Source organism: Gymnoscopelus braueri, assembly GCF_963280865.1.
Source record: "Gymnoscopelus braueri genome assembly, chromosome: 4".
NCBI classification, from domain to species: Eukaryota; Metazoa; Chordata; class Actinopteri; order Myctophiformes; family Myctophidae; genus Gymnoscopelus; species Gymnoscopelus braueri.
Window position 1 is genome coordinate 3,011,783 of NC_137605.1, and position 13,344 is coordinate 3,025,126.

At 44.1% G+C, this 13,344-nt stretch overlaps 1 protein-coding gene across 1 annotated transcript; it reads right to left on the minus strand.

The window, feature by feature from the left end:
* Positions 1-381: 381 nt before the first annotated feature.
* Positions 382-8,362, minus strand: LOC308083895 (uncharacterized protein). Its single transcript, XM_080426309.1, has 3 exons — positions 8,141-8,362; positions 4,825-5,135; positions 382-3,271 (listed from the first exon to the last, which is right to left on the minus strand). The coding sequence occupies exons 2-3, from the start codon at positions 5,035-5,037 to the stop codon at positions 1,874-1,876; spliced, it is 1,611 nt and encodes a 536-aa protein (XP_080282435.1). The 5' UTR covers positions 5,038-5,135; positions 8,141-8,362; the 3' UTR covers positions 382-1,873.
* Between the last annotated feature and the right edge of the window lie 4,982 nt (positions 8,363-13,344).

A 13,344-nucleotide genomic window follows, 5' to 3' on the forward strand; every position in this document is an offset into this window, starting at 1 on the left:
TTTAACACTTATTTTAACCAAAGAAAATCACTTACCCTACCTTTAAACCCAATAGATCAGTGCATTTTCACAATGAAATGTGATTATAGCCTAAAGTCAAATCAGGTTGGTGGTTATGTCCCATAATCTGACATTCTCACATTTTACTGAAGCCTACATGTAGTACACAGTGAACAGAACCCTTAAAAGTTAAAAAAGAAATTGATAAAATACAGTGATGTGCCGCGCTATGAGCTTGTAGATCTGCTATTTTTGAATAGCCAAAGAAATCACTAACCCGTAACACAGATGCGTTCCAGGGTTAATGAGTAATGTCAATTTACATAATGACATATTCTGCTGCATTATCATCATCATTACATACACACACAGTCCTCCTGAAAATATAGCTTTATTTTCTTACTTGAAATCCTGACAAAGCTGGTAGGAACACACAAGGCATTGTGGTCAACCTCACACCATACGAACCAATGTAAAAAAAGAAGCACATTTACAAAAAAGAAAAAAAACAATTAAATCCCTACAATATGTATCTATGCAAACCTAGTGTGTGTTTTTAAACTATGTACATAGATTTGACTTGTGCGCACTGTACAAATACAAGAAGGAGAGGGTTACCAAACGATAACGGTTGTTGGGCAATTCACCACATCGCTCTACAATTATAAAGGTTTGTTGGGGCACTTCTCCTGGGCAGGACAAAGTCAGATGAACACACCGACCACGATCTGTGGTTCTCAAACTTTTGTAATTTCAAGTTCCCCCCCCATAACTGTGAGTTAAGCCCCTTGTTCAGACTCAGGCCCCACATCTGATTTCCTATCCACACAGGGGAGTCGTGTTGGTTTTATGCAGTTTGAACGAGGCTAAGCAATGCGATTCAAAACGGATTCACACAAATCTTGTTTCCACGCGGTTCGTTTGCTGCTCAGACTTGATAAAAAAACACTTTGATTCCATTCTGGGATCAGGGCCACACATCTGGTTTGAGATGACCGCGAGAACAAACACAGCCTTGAGACTTAGTTATACTGTAGTTGCGCGCCGGCGTCGACTCGTGCTTGGTCACTAGCAGATCTACAAGCCCTTGTGAGCTTGAATATCTGCTATTTATGGCACGCAAACACCGACGTGCAACCAAGTATAAATCAGGCTTAAGGGTTCCTTTGAGGGTTCTTTGAGAACCTCAATCCTGGATCAATTCAGTTCTTGGCTGGAGAACATTTGACAGACCCTCTCTCTCTCTCCCATCACTCTATTATTCTATCTAAATAAAGCAAAAACCTCCCAAAATATATATACAGTAGGGCTGCACAATTAATTTATAATAATAAAATGTACATTTTCTTTTCTTATTCAATTCAGTCCAAACATCTTATTTATTTGGTCAGCTGGTCCCCTCGGCCTCACAGAAGAGCGTACTAATAACCACCATCTTCACAGCCATCGCGCTCAGTAAAATCACAGAGGCCATTACATATAAATAATATGGTGATGCAACGGCTTATGACGCCCATAAGCTCAATGAGAAACAAAGACATTAACAGAACGATAAAAAATTAAATTACACAAAAACAAAAATCATCATTTACCAATAATTGTGATTAATAATCATGGATTACATTAAGCAGAAATAGTCTGAGATTATCACTTTATCCATAATAGTGCAGCCCTAACATACAGTATATATTGTATTGGGTTTGCCCTCACAAGCCTTCATACTGCATAAAGTAGCCAAACATTGTTTAGGAGAACGCTCGTTAAGCATGTTGTGCCCATTTATTTATTTAGACCCAAAAAAATGCAACGTCAAATTTTACGTCATCTTTATGCACTTTTCTGAGGGGGGGGGGGGGGGGGGGGGGGGGCTTGTTTACATCTGAACAATATGGAAGGACGCGTTCAAAGCCTGGAACATCTGCACAGGCGTGGCCACCGGTGCGTTTTCCACTATGAAACATTCATCGTCGTCCATGTCCGCTTTGCCGCCCTCGCCGGCGGGGGAGCGGCGTGGCGCCGCCGCCTCCGTCCGGCCGGCCAGCCCGACCGTCTTGGTGGCGGCGGCGAAGGCGGCCTTCATGTTCGCCGTGGCGGCGGCGCCGGCCGGAAAGCTCGACATGTACTTACTGTTACTGTTACCGTTCAGATGCAGCACGGGGTACGGGCTCTTCACCGGCGACGGCTGGGTCAATTTCCTGAAGCGGTTGGGCAGCTTGCCCAGCTGCAACTGCTGCTCCACGAACTCCCGCGCCTTGGCACACTTGTGCCTCTGGAGCATCTGCAGCGCCTCGAAATCTATGTGGCAGATCTGACACGTGAAGCCGTTCTTTTTGTTGGCGCTGCCGGCGGCCATCATCTCCGTGGCCTTGTTGGCCAGGTTGGCCAACATGAACTCTGTCTGCATGCGCGCGCTCGACTGCAGCGGCCTGGGGAGCGCCGTGGAGGAGGGCCGCTGCTGCACGGCCTTCCTGTACGAGGAAGCGGCGCTGTGAGCCCGGGTCAAATCGATTTTACTATTGTTCGCCTTGTTGGCCAAGTTCATTCTGCTGGGCTGTTTCCTGTCGCTGAACGGCCGGGCCGTGATCAGTCTCATCTTGAGAGAGGAGCTGAAGGAGTTGCACTGGTGGTAGCGAGGCACCGACTTCTTGCTGGAGAGGAGCACCCCGCACCCGATGCACCCGAACACCTTGTCCGTGATGTGGGTGTTGTTGTGGTGGGCGGTGAGCTCGCGCCGCGTCTTAAACCTCATCTCGCATTTGCCGCAGATGAAGCGCAGGGCCTCGTCGAAGCGGCTCTCCAGCTTCTTCACCACCACCACCGGCTGATACAGAGTCCACAGGTCGGCGGTGGGGGAGCCCGCCGTCGACAGCAGAGGGCTCGGCTGCTGCTGCAGCGCGCCGGGCCCTTGGCGCGACGCCGAGGGCAGCATGGCGTTCACCTTCGCCGCCACCGACGGCAGCATGGCGTTCACTTTGGCGCCCGCCGAGGAGGAGGAGGAGGAGGAGGACACGTGCAGCTTGGAGGCCAACATGAAGGGCGCTCGCATCTTGGCCACCTCCAGCGCGGCCGCGGCGGCCCCGTCCGGGCCCCTGGGGGGTAGCGTCCACATGCTCTGCATGCTCTGCATGCTCTGCTGGGCGTGGGGGTGGGGGGCGGGCGCCGCCAGCCTGCGGAGCTGCTCCTCGTGGCGGTGCTGGGTGACGGTGCGCCGGTGGACGACGGTCTTGTGGTCCAGCACCCGGTGGCCCGGCTCGTGCGTGCCGCTGTGGTCCTGCATGATGGGATGGGGACCATATGAACGTTTTCATGACACCATTATTGTGACCAAAAATAATTGCAACTTACGATATTTTTTTTTCCTTTACATTTTTATCCCACGATTTTGTAATCCATTTTTTCACCCAGTGCCAATTGTCTATGTAATCCTGGGCGCTACACTGCCTCTGCCAGCCTAGGGAGAGCCTAGAGCCGAGCTCATGCCTCCTTCAAATACCAAGGCCCTCATTGGAAACAAGTCCGCAAGGACTTTTATGAACGGACCTGTTAGACAAAGTATTTTAAATGTAACTGTGCTGTTTTAATTTTTTTTGCCTAATAAAATATTCAATCAATCAATCAATGCATGAGCGCTAGCAAGCCGCTTCTTGTCACCTGACAGGGGGGAGTTTCCCAGGTAGGACGTAGCGTGTGGAAGGAACACGTTATTCCAACCAGTTCCCTTCCCCTCCATCAGGCGCCCCGGCTGACCAGGGGGAGGCAGCATAGAGACCAGGATTACTGCATGTTTTTGTGAGGGTATTAACTACCCTAGGAGACACGGGGAGAACATGCAAACTCCACACAGAGTGGGCCCTTTCGCCAACCCCACCTAGGGTATGGGCGCTGATGACGCGGAGGAGAGAACACGCCCCCAGCGTCCCCTGCGGGAATCGAACCCAGGACCTTCTAGCTGTGAGGCGACAGCGCTACCGACCGCACCACCGTGCCCTCTGCGATTTACGGTATTATCGCGATAATTAAAAATGCCACTTTTGTTAAACCACAGCGTCCATAGTCTGGGGTGGAACATTTGCCAAGCTCACAACGTGTCGCAGCGCGACACGTTGTGAGCTTGTAGATCTGCTATTTTTGGCAAAGAGATTTAGAGAGTAAAAAAAAAGGCTGTATCAACTACGTTCTTTACAGTACTGCGTTTTACCCATTCTAGAGGGTTTAACCATTTGACTGCCAATCACGTAGATCTACGCGAACCGATTTAAAGCCGCCACGTGCCAATCGCGTAGATCTACGTGAAGTGAAAAAAATCCAATTTCACCCAAAGACCAAGGAGATATGATTAGTTGAAGATCTAGACTCCTATCCACTTCCTTGTTAACTTAAAACTTAAAAAGTCTATATTTCGTCTCCTGAGTACTTTTTTTTTTCCAATGAAAAACTCTGGCACTGGCTAAAAAAATATGAAAATACCTCTGGCAGTTAATGGGTTAAGTGGCACCGGATACGCAGCTCGGTAAAAGGTGAATTGATCCCAATGTATTAGACCTCCAGAAAAACGGGGGCAAAAATCCTTGATTTTGCGATGAATTATGCAGGGTTTTTTGCAATTTTATGCGGGGAAGTTGCGAAATATATGCGGAAATATGCGATGCGAAGCGCATATTATGCGATGCAGCCTTTTTTTTTAAACGTTACCCCCGCATAATTATGCGCCATTTTGCTGATTATGCGGTAAATTCTGCGCATTTTCCTGGAGGGTCTAGTCTAGTGTATGAAGGAAAGGACAAATTTCACGATAAAAACGATAATAACGGTCCCATCCCGTACCTGCATGTCGGCGTAGACGGGGAACTCGGTGCCGCAGGAGCAGATGAAGGCGGCGGCGGGGCAGGAGTGCTCCTCCAGGCGCACGCGGCTGGGGAACATCTGCTCGCAGCTGAAGCACAGCTGCGGCTGGTCCTTCATCACCTTCATGGTGAGGCCCACCCGGGGCCTCTGGGAGGACTTGGGTCGGCCCCCCACGCTGAACTGGCTGAACATGACGACGGAGCGACGAGTCGACGACCGGACCGGACCGGACCGACCGCGGGGTCTCTCACTGCTGTCCAGGCGACCTCGATCTCAGCGTTGTCTTCTTCCTACGGACGGGGAGAAGAAGTTTAACACTTTTTTTTGTCGCACAGAAATCACACGAAACCCCCCCGCTTGATCTAAGGCAGTGGTTCTCAAGCTTTATTTTCTTTTAGCCCATTAACACCTGAGGCGATTCTTTAAAAAAAAATCTAAATCCTAACCTAAAATATTTTTTTCCCCCGATTTTTCAAAAATAGCAGATATACAAGCACCGAGTGCCGCGCTATGAGCTTGTATATCTGCTATTTTTGAATAGCCAAAGAAATCTAAAGTGACACAGGTTCGTTTCAGGTCTTAATGGGTTAATTTGAAGTAAGTGTTGCCGAGCCATGTTGCCCACGGGGCAGGACCAGACCCATGGAGAGAGAGAGTTACGACACGCTTTTGATCTGGCCGCACAGCGGGGCCGCTATAGAGTAACAGAAGTCCTGACGTCACTCGTTCATCCCCTGGGTCGTAGAAGTAATTTCTCTATGGAGAATAACATTGGGTCGTCTTAGAATCGTCTCGTATAAGAATTGTGGTCCAAAAATAAACAAACTGTCCCGGCGATATTGTCAGGGAGGAGGTTCTGTATAGTTTATGATAGTCAGTCACTTATATTTGATACAGTCTGTTTCTGCCGAAAATCGAACTAAATCGGCGGAAGTAACATTATCGTTTTCTCACCGTCAGTTGATGCTTCATATCCATAAGAGTCAAACCGCCGGGGTCATTTGTTTATTTTTGAAACACAGTTCTTATTTGACGCGATATTAAACACGTCTATGGGAATTCAGAATGGGGGGGGGGGGAGGAACACCGACCCACGTAGGATGTGTAAATACGTCAGACTTCGGTGCTCTGTGGGCTGTAGTTCCAAACATTGGAACTTCCTCGTTGAGACGGAACGAGCATTTTCCGCATTCCATTCTTACGATGGGAGTCAACGCTGGCTAGTGCGGTCACTCTCAACCTAGACCACGCTGCTGTTTCTGTAGCGTGAGGTACAGCTTGACGTACGAGTACATCCCCCTGGACATGATGACACTAGTATGTCACAGGGAGGAGGCATTTGGTTCCATTATGTACGCTCTCAGAGTTACTGAGTAATTTAGATAGCATGTTATGTTGTAGACTGATGCCAGGTTCCTTTGTTGACCTGGCATCCTATAGTTTGTATAGTTTCAATGTACAGATCATTGATTTTTTTAATATTATACTGTTTAGACTGATGATAGGTCCTCGGTTTACCTATGATCCTAGACGACCATTTCTATGCATTTGATGCATTACCTCGTGTTTACCTCGCTGACTGTAAATCGCTCTGGATTAAATGCCTAAATTGTACGCGGACAGACCAGTAAGGGTCCATTTAGAACCCCCTCCACAAGGAACCCTGGGGGTCCCCCCGGAGTGGACCCCACTTTATGAGAACCACTGGTTCTTCTTCCCTTTCCTGAAAAACGTTCAATGATGGATGGAAATGGTGGAGCTTGAAGGATGAAAACCAGTTAAACCTCCACCTGTGAACCTGTTGTGTGACAATGATGATTTAGATGAAGCCAGATTGTCATTCTAATCTATCTAATCTATATATAAATGCATCATTAAATACACATATAAAATGTCAGCTTAAGTAGTTAAATATGCCAGTTAGCACCATCTATACTTCCATACATAATGTCAGATTATTGAAGTGTTATTACTCTTATTAAAAGGGCAACGGATTAGCTAGTACATTGGCTCTCAAAAGTGGGGTCTGGGGACCCCCAGGGGTCCTTGAGGGAGTTCCAGGGGGTCCCAAGCTAAATGATGGATAGTTAGGAACCAAATGAACCCTTATGGGTCTGTAACTCTGAGAGTGTAACAAATGGAACCAAATGGACCCTTATGGGTCTGTAACTCTGAGAGTGTAACAAATGGAACCAAATGGACCCTTATGGGTCTGTAACTCTGAGAGTGTAACAAATGGAACCAAATGGACCATTACGGGTCTGTAACTCTGAGAGTGTAACAAATGGACCCGATATCCATGTGTACACTCTCAAGAGTTACATTATAAAATGTCTCTGGGTCCCAGAGATGGATATGTCACTAAATGGGGGTCCGTAGCCTTTAATGCATGTCAAACTGGGGGTCCTTGTAATGAAAATGGTTGAGAATCACTGCTAAGAGCCGTAAAAAAAAAAAATCATCTCTTATGGGGGGGGGGGGGGTCCCTGGCTTATCTTTTCAAAATGAGGGGTCCGCGGGCTAATAAGTGTCAATTTGGGGGTCCTTGACACTAAGAAGTTAAGAGAAAGCACTGAACTGACAGCTTTAGAACAGCTTTATCTGCTGCTGGGTTTTAGCCAAGCCTCTCTGTCTCTCTAGAGAGAGCTTTGTGTTTCTAAACAATAACCTTTACTTTTTAAACATCTGACACCAAAACACATCAATTGGTTCTTAAAGTGGGGACCCCCGGGGGGGAGGGGGGGGGGGTTCCCCAGCTAAATGTGTTAATATAGCATCACAATCATTTTGAACCACTTTTATACTTTTGGCTGTTCAAAAATAGCAGATCTGGCAGCTTGTAGATCTGCCATTTATAGCAAATTCGTGAAAATCTGTGCAAACCAACCTACATATTTTAAAGCGTTAACATTTGTAACTCTAAAATCTGTGCTTTCTGGGGGTCCCTGGAACAACACATCTTTGAGATGATGGGGGTCCGCGGCCAAATACAGATCATTTTTAAGGGTGGTCCTCGACATGGAAAAGGTATGAGAACCACTGATTTAACTGAAGGAATATGATGTAAAGATGACTGAGTTTAAACCACACATTTATCTCAACAACGTTCAACACAATGTGCTACGAGCTGCTGCTAGCATTACTTAGCATTAGCATCAGCTAGCATTAGCATTAGCACAGTGGACGCCGGGATTGAACAGGGAAACCATTACTTGAATGGGAAACCATTGCTTAGCATTAGCATTAGCATTAGCATTAGCACAGTGGTCGCCGGATTGAACAGGGAAACCGTTACCTGTGAGACGCGGTCTGACGTCCGGTGCGTGGCGCGGCGTCCCGTCTGATCATAACACGCGTCACAGTGCGTTTAACAAACGACGCTATAACGGTCCGTCTCTGCGCTGCTTCGGTGTGGCCGGGCTAACAGGAGGCTAACATGCTAACAGGAGGATGCTAACAGGCTAGGCTAGGCTAGCAGAGCTCGGCTAACAGCAGACCAAACCACAGAGCAGCTACAGCACCGACACAGATGCAGAGACGAGCTTCTTCTGCACTTTTTTGGCGCGGTTTCCGTCTCAGGCCGCCAGCCGGGCGCCAGGTTGTGCTGCCACCTGCCGGACGGGAGCTGATGATGATAATGATGATGATGACCAAGGGGGGCGGGGCGTTAGATGCTAAAGTATGACTATAGACCGCCGAAGTCTGACGTCATTTACACATCCTTTGTTTGTCTACCTGGTTCGCAGTTTTCCACCCCCGTTCTGAATCCCATAGACGTGTTTAATATCGCGTCAAATAAGAACTGTGTTCCAAAAATAAACAAATGACCCCGGCGGGTTGACTCTTATGGATATGAAGCATCAACTGACGGTGAGAAAACGATAATGTTACTTCCGCCAAATTGGTTAAATTTTCGCCAGAAACAGACTGTATCAAATATAAGTGACTGACTATCATAAACGATACAGAACCTCCTCCCTGACAATAACGCCGACACGCGGTGTTTATTTTTGGACCACAATTCTTATATGAGACGATTCTAAGATGACCCAATGTTATTCTCCATAGAGAAATTACTTCCGCAAACCTGGGGATGAACGAGTGACATCAGGACTTCGGTGCTCTATTCTTAAACCTTTTACATTTCAAGGAGACAAGGACCCACAATGATATTATGTAAAGGATAATTGAGTAGGGTTTTACACTCCTTTACTCCTTTTGGTAGGGCATTCCACATGTTTGATGAATAGCATGAGAACGAGTTCATTCCCTTTGTTGAGCCAAATCTGGGTTGCACATGATTCGTGGAGCTGCCTCTGGTGTTATGATCGTGGACTTCATTAACATTTAGGAAGTATTTACACAAATACAGGGGGATCCCAATGTTGTGGTGTATCAGACCAGGCCCATAGCAAGTTGCTGTACTCTGTCCTCAACCCTGAGCCATCCAATCCTAGCAAAAGGTGTGTTAGATGGGGGGTCCCTGGTTAGATGGGTTGTATGTTTAAGGCCAAGAAGTAGCCTTACTAGTACTACTAGCCTTACTAGTTTGCCTTACTAGTTTGTTTTCCCTACTATTTCAAGGAGACAAGGACCCACAGTTAAATGTAAAGGGATAATTGTCGCCACGCAGGTAGTTTTTGCGAAATAACAACCGACAGGATGATCAAACACTGAGGCGAAGCCGAGGTGTTCGAAGATTGATTATGACACGGCTACTTAATAATTCTTTTTACAAATTGACCCAAAAGTAACAACAAAACGAAGTGTTTCCTTGCTTACGGCTGCATCGTCTATTTCTCGCTTCAAAATGTTTTCAAAAACATTCTTGAGAGCAACGTTTAGTTGTAAATGACATGGTGTGTTTGTTTACATGTCTGTCATGTTGGATACAGCACAACGTTCAAGCAGCGCAGCAGGTGTTCGGAGTCTTTGATCAGACAGAGGTCTGTCATTGAGCTCATGGTCATCATTATCCAGAAATAACACACCACTGAATTCAGCTAACCTCGCATCACCAGTCTTTCCACCTCGGAGGAAAGCCTGGTGTCTGTTACTAAAGACCCATATGATCCGGTCTAGGCCACGCCTACTGAAAAAGAAAAAAGAATCCTGTTTCCGGATTGTCGCGATCCGGTTTTGCGGTGCCGCTTTGTTTTGGTTCCCCAATCCCTATTTAAATGGAATAGAATTTCCCCGTGGGATAATACGGATAATACAGACGCTAAATAGTCTCCGGAAAGTACACTCACATTTATATTTAAAAAATAAGCTAAACTACGCCGCATCAAGGATTTTATAGGACGGACCTATTTTGGGGTGAGACGTGTTTCCGGTTTGTCGCGATCCGGTCGCTGATGACGCGGATGACGTAGAGCTCCCGACCGGATCATATACCCGAAAAGGAATGGTGCCCAGGCTAGAATTCAGCCATGTAACTTATTTCCGTGTAATAAGCATTCTTAAGGCCATGGACCCCTGTTTGATACCATTTTTTTTTCATCTCTGTATCCTGTGTTCTTTTCTCTTTTTCCCTACTATCCTACTATGATTACCCTACCTATCCTCAACAAATCCTCACTTTTTTTTTACACAGGTGATACAGATTCATCTCTGGAATCCCAATCTACACTGTAAAATCCTCAGTGTTAAATAATTTAACTCCGAGTTACAGACCCATGAGGGTCCATTTGGTTCCTCACCATTAATCATTTAGGTGGGGCCACCTGGAATTTTTAATTCCAGGCTTTTATTTGTAACAGAGTACTTCTATATTGCAGTACTGGTACTTTTACTTAAGTACAGAATTTGAGTACTTTTTCCACCACTGGATATAAGCAAAAAAGTTGAGTGGTTAACATAACCTTTACTTGTGGGTGGATTTATCTGTAATTAGGTGAACAGATAGATATATATACGGTCTCGTTAACCCATAGACATACAGCTGACAGGTCTTACATTCAACCAAACAAACCCATTTCAGAAACAGACTGTAAAAGAAATCTAGTCCAGAAATAATAAAACCATGATTGTGTTCAAATTAGTTCAGCTTGGGGCCAGTTCATTTCAACCAACCATTGAGTCTACTGCCATCTACTGGACAGAATTTTATCATTTATTTTACATCAATGTAAAACCACTGGCAATATATTCAGAGCTGTATTTATTTCCTTGAAAATATCATCATATACGTACAGCAGTAGCACCACCTCACACTAAGTTCAAACTTAGCCTAGTTATATCTTAAATGGCTTTTAAAAAAGCCATTTAACCCATTTAGCCGGGAAAGTATCTGTGTCATTTTAGATTTCTTTGGCTATTAAAATATAGCAGATCTACAAGCTCATAGCGCGGCACCGAGTGCCTCGCTATGAGCTTGTAGATATAAGTGTGAAAATGTGTGCAAATCTATATTAAAAAAAAATATGTATATTCAAAGATTTGCACACATTTTCACGATTTTTCTAAAAAATAGCAGATCTACAAGCTCACGAGTGCCGCGCTATGAGCTTGTATATCTGCTATTTTTGAATAGCCAAAGAAATCTAAAATGACAGAGATGCGTCCCCGGATTGAATAGGCTAACCCATTTAGAACGGGAAATAATCGGTGTCATTTTTCCGATTTCTTTGGCTATTCAAAAATAGCAGATCTTAGGAGCAGTATATAGAATATACTGTGAGGTTGTTTACACAAAGTTAGGCGACAGCTACTGAAGAAAAGTGCCGGTAGTGTATGCAACATACCAAGTGTTTTCTTTATTTAGATGCACATGTACATTTGATTTGATTTGATTTGATGATGCTCTTTTCATTCTCTTTTTGCACTCTTTCATTAAATCTTTTTACGTTTTCTTTATTCTATTGTTATTACTTATGCATTATATGCATTGTCTGAAGGAAGCCGAACCAAAATAAGTTTTACTCTTATGTACCTGTACACAAGAACAAAATGTTACAATAAAGTACAACCTTGAACCTTGAGCTTGTAGATCTGCTATTTTTGAAAAATCGTGAAGATTTGTGCACATCTTTGAATATATATATATTTAAAGCAAACATTTGTAACTCAAATCTTTGCTTCTGGGGGATTCTACAAATGTCTTCTAAATCCTAACAGTTTTCTGAAAAACGTATTTTCCCTTGGTCAAGATCTTTAAAAAAAAATAGCAGATCTACAAGCTCGTAGCGTGGCACTCGGTGCCGCGCTATGAGCTTGTAGATCTGCTATTTTTATATAGCCAAAATATAAAATATAGATAAAGCAGTTATACAGATGCGTTCCTGGTTTGAACGGGCTAAAGGGCTATATGAGCATGTTGCTAAAACCGGACAGGGACAATTATCTACAAACATGAATAAAAAGAAACACGTGGTAATGGAGTATAAACTAATGACGCAAGATCTGTAGTGTTTCATAATTGTGCTTTACTGTTCCCTTAGGAAGCTACATCGGCATAAGATCTTTTATTCAAGTTGAGCGTATTTCATTGGCTATATAGTGGTGGAAAAAGTACTCAAATGTTTTACTTAAGTAAAAGTATCAATACTGCAATGTAGAAGTACTCTGTTACAAGTAAAAGTTCGGAATTCAAAATTTACTTGAGTAAAAGTACAAAAGCATTGGTATCAAAATGTACTTAAAGTACCAAAAGTAAAAGTACTGGAAAGAAAATGTCTGATAATTGTTTGCTCTCTAAGCCAAAATGCCTTCTGTATCATTTACAGTGAATTGTCCTGTTGTCAACTAAATCTAAAAAGGGAAGATAATTCAGGTTTCCATTTCTAAACACTACAGTTAAAGGAGAAGCTGTGGCTTTCACCTGCCCTGTAAAATACAACAGCAGTGCAGTTAGACACACATTTTAAAGCAGGGAAATGAGTACAAAACAGACTTTCATTAAATCTCTTTTCATCTGGTGAGATGGGTAAAGATAAACGGCTCCTTTATGTAGATATACAAAGTGAAAAAGATAATAGGTCCAATGTATTAATAATCTTAAATCTCTATGTGCCAACACAAATGTTGCTTGTCGTCACCTGTGCAGTATTGAGATAAAGGACTGGTTATAGTAAGCTATTAAAACCAGCACCACACAAAATGGAAAGGAGAGACACAAAATGCACAAATGTTTTACATTTATTAACTTGTTAACAAGCAAACACAAGCTACGCTACTACTTCTATGATAAAGTCTGCTTTAGCTATTAACCATTCTGATACGGTACTCAGAAATATTTACAAGATATTGTGTTTTCTGAAGGTATGGTTTAACCCGGGCAAAAAAATCTAAACAAGTTACTTCTTTTTACAATGGCAACAAAAGTCTTAACAAGTTACTGTATCTCTTTTTACAGTGGCAACAGTTATGATAGTTGGGAGTTCAACCAAAATCACTTTATGGCACAAAAACAAAAGGACATTAAACTGTATATAATATCAAAAATGATTGTGAACACTTCAAATCCCACCCTGTGCGCAGCGTCCTGTCTAAATAAAG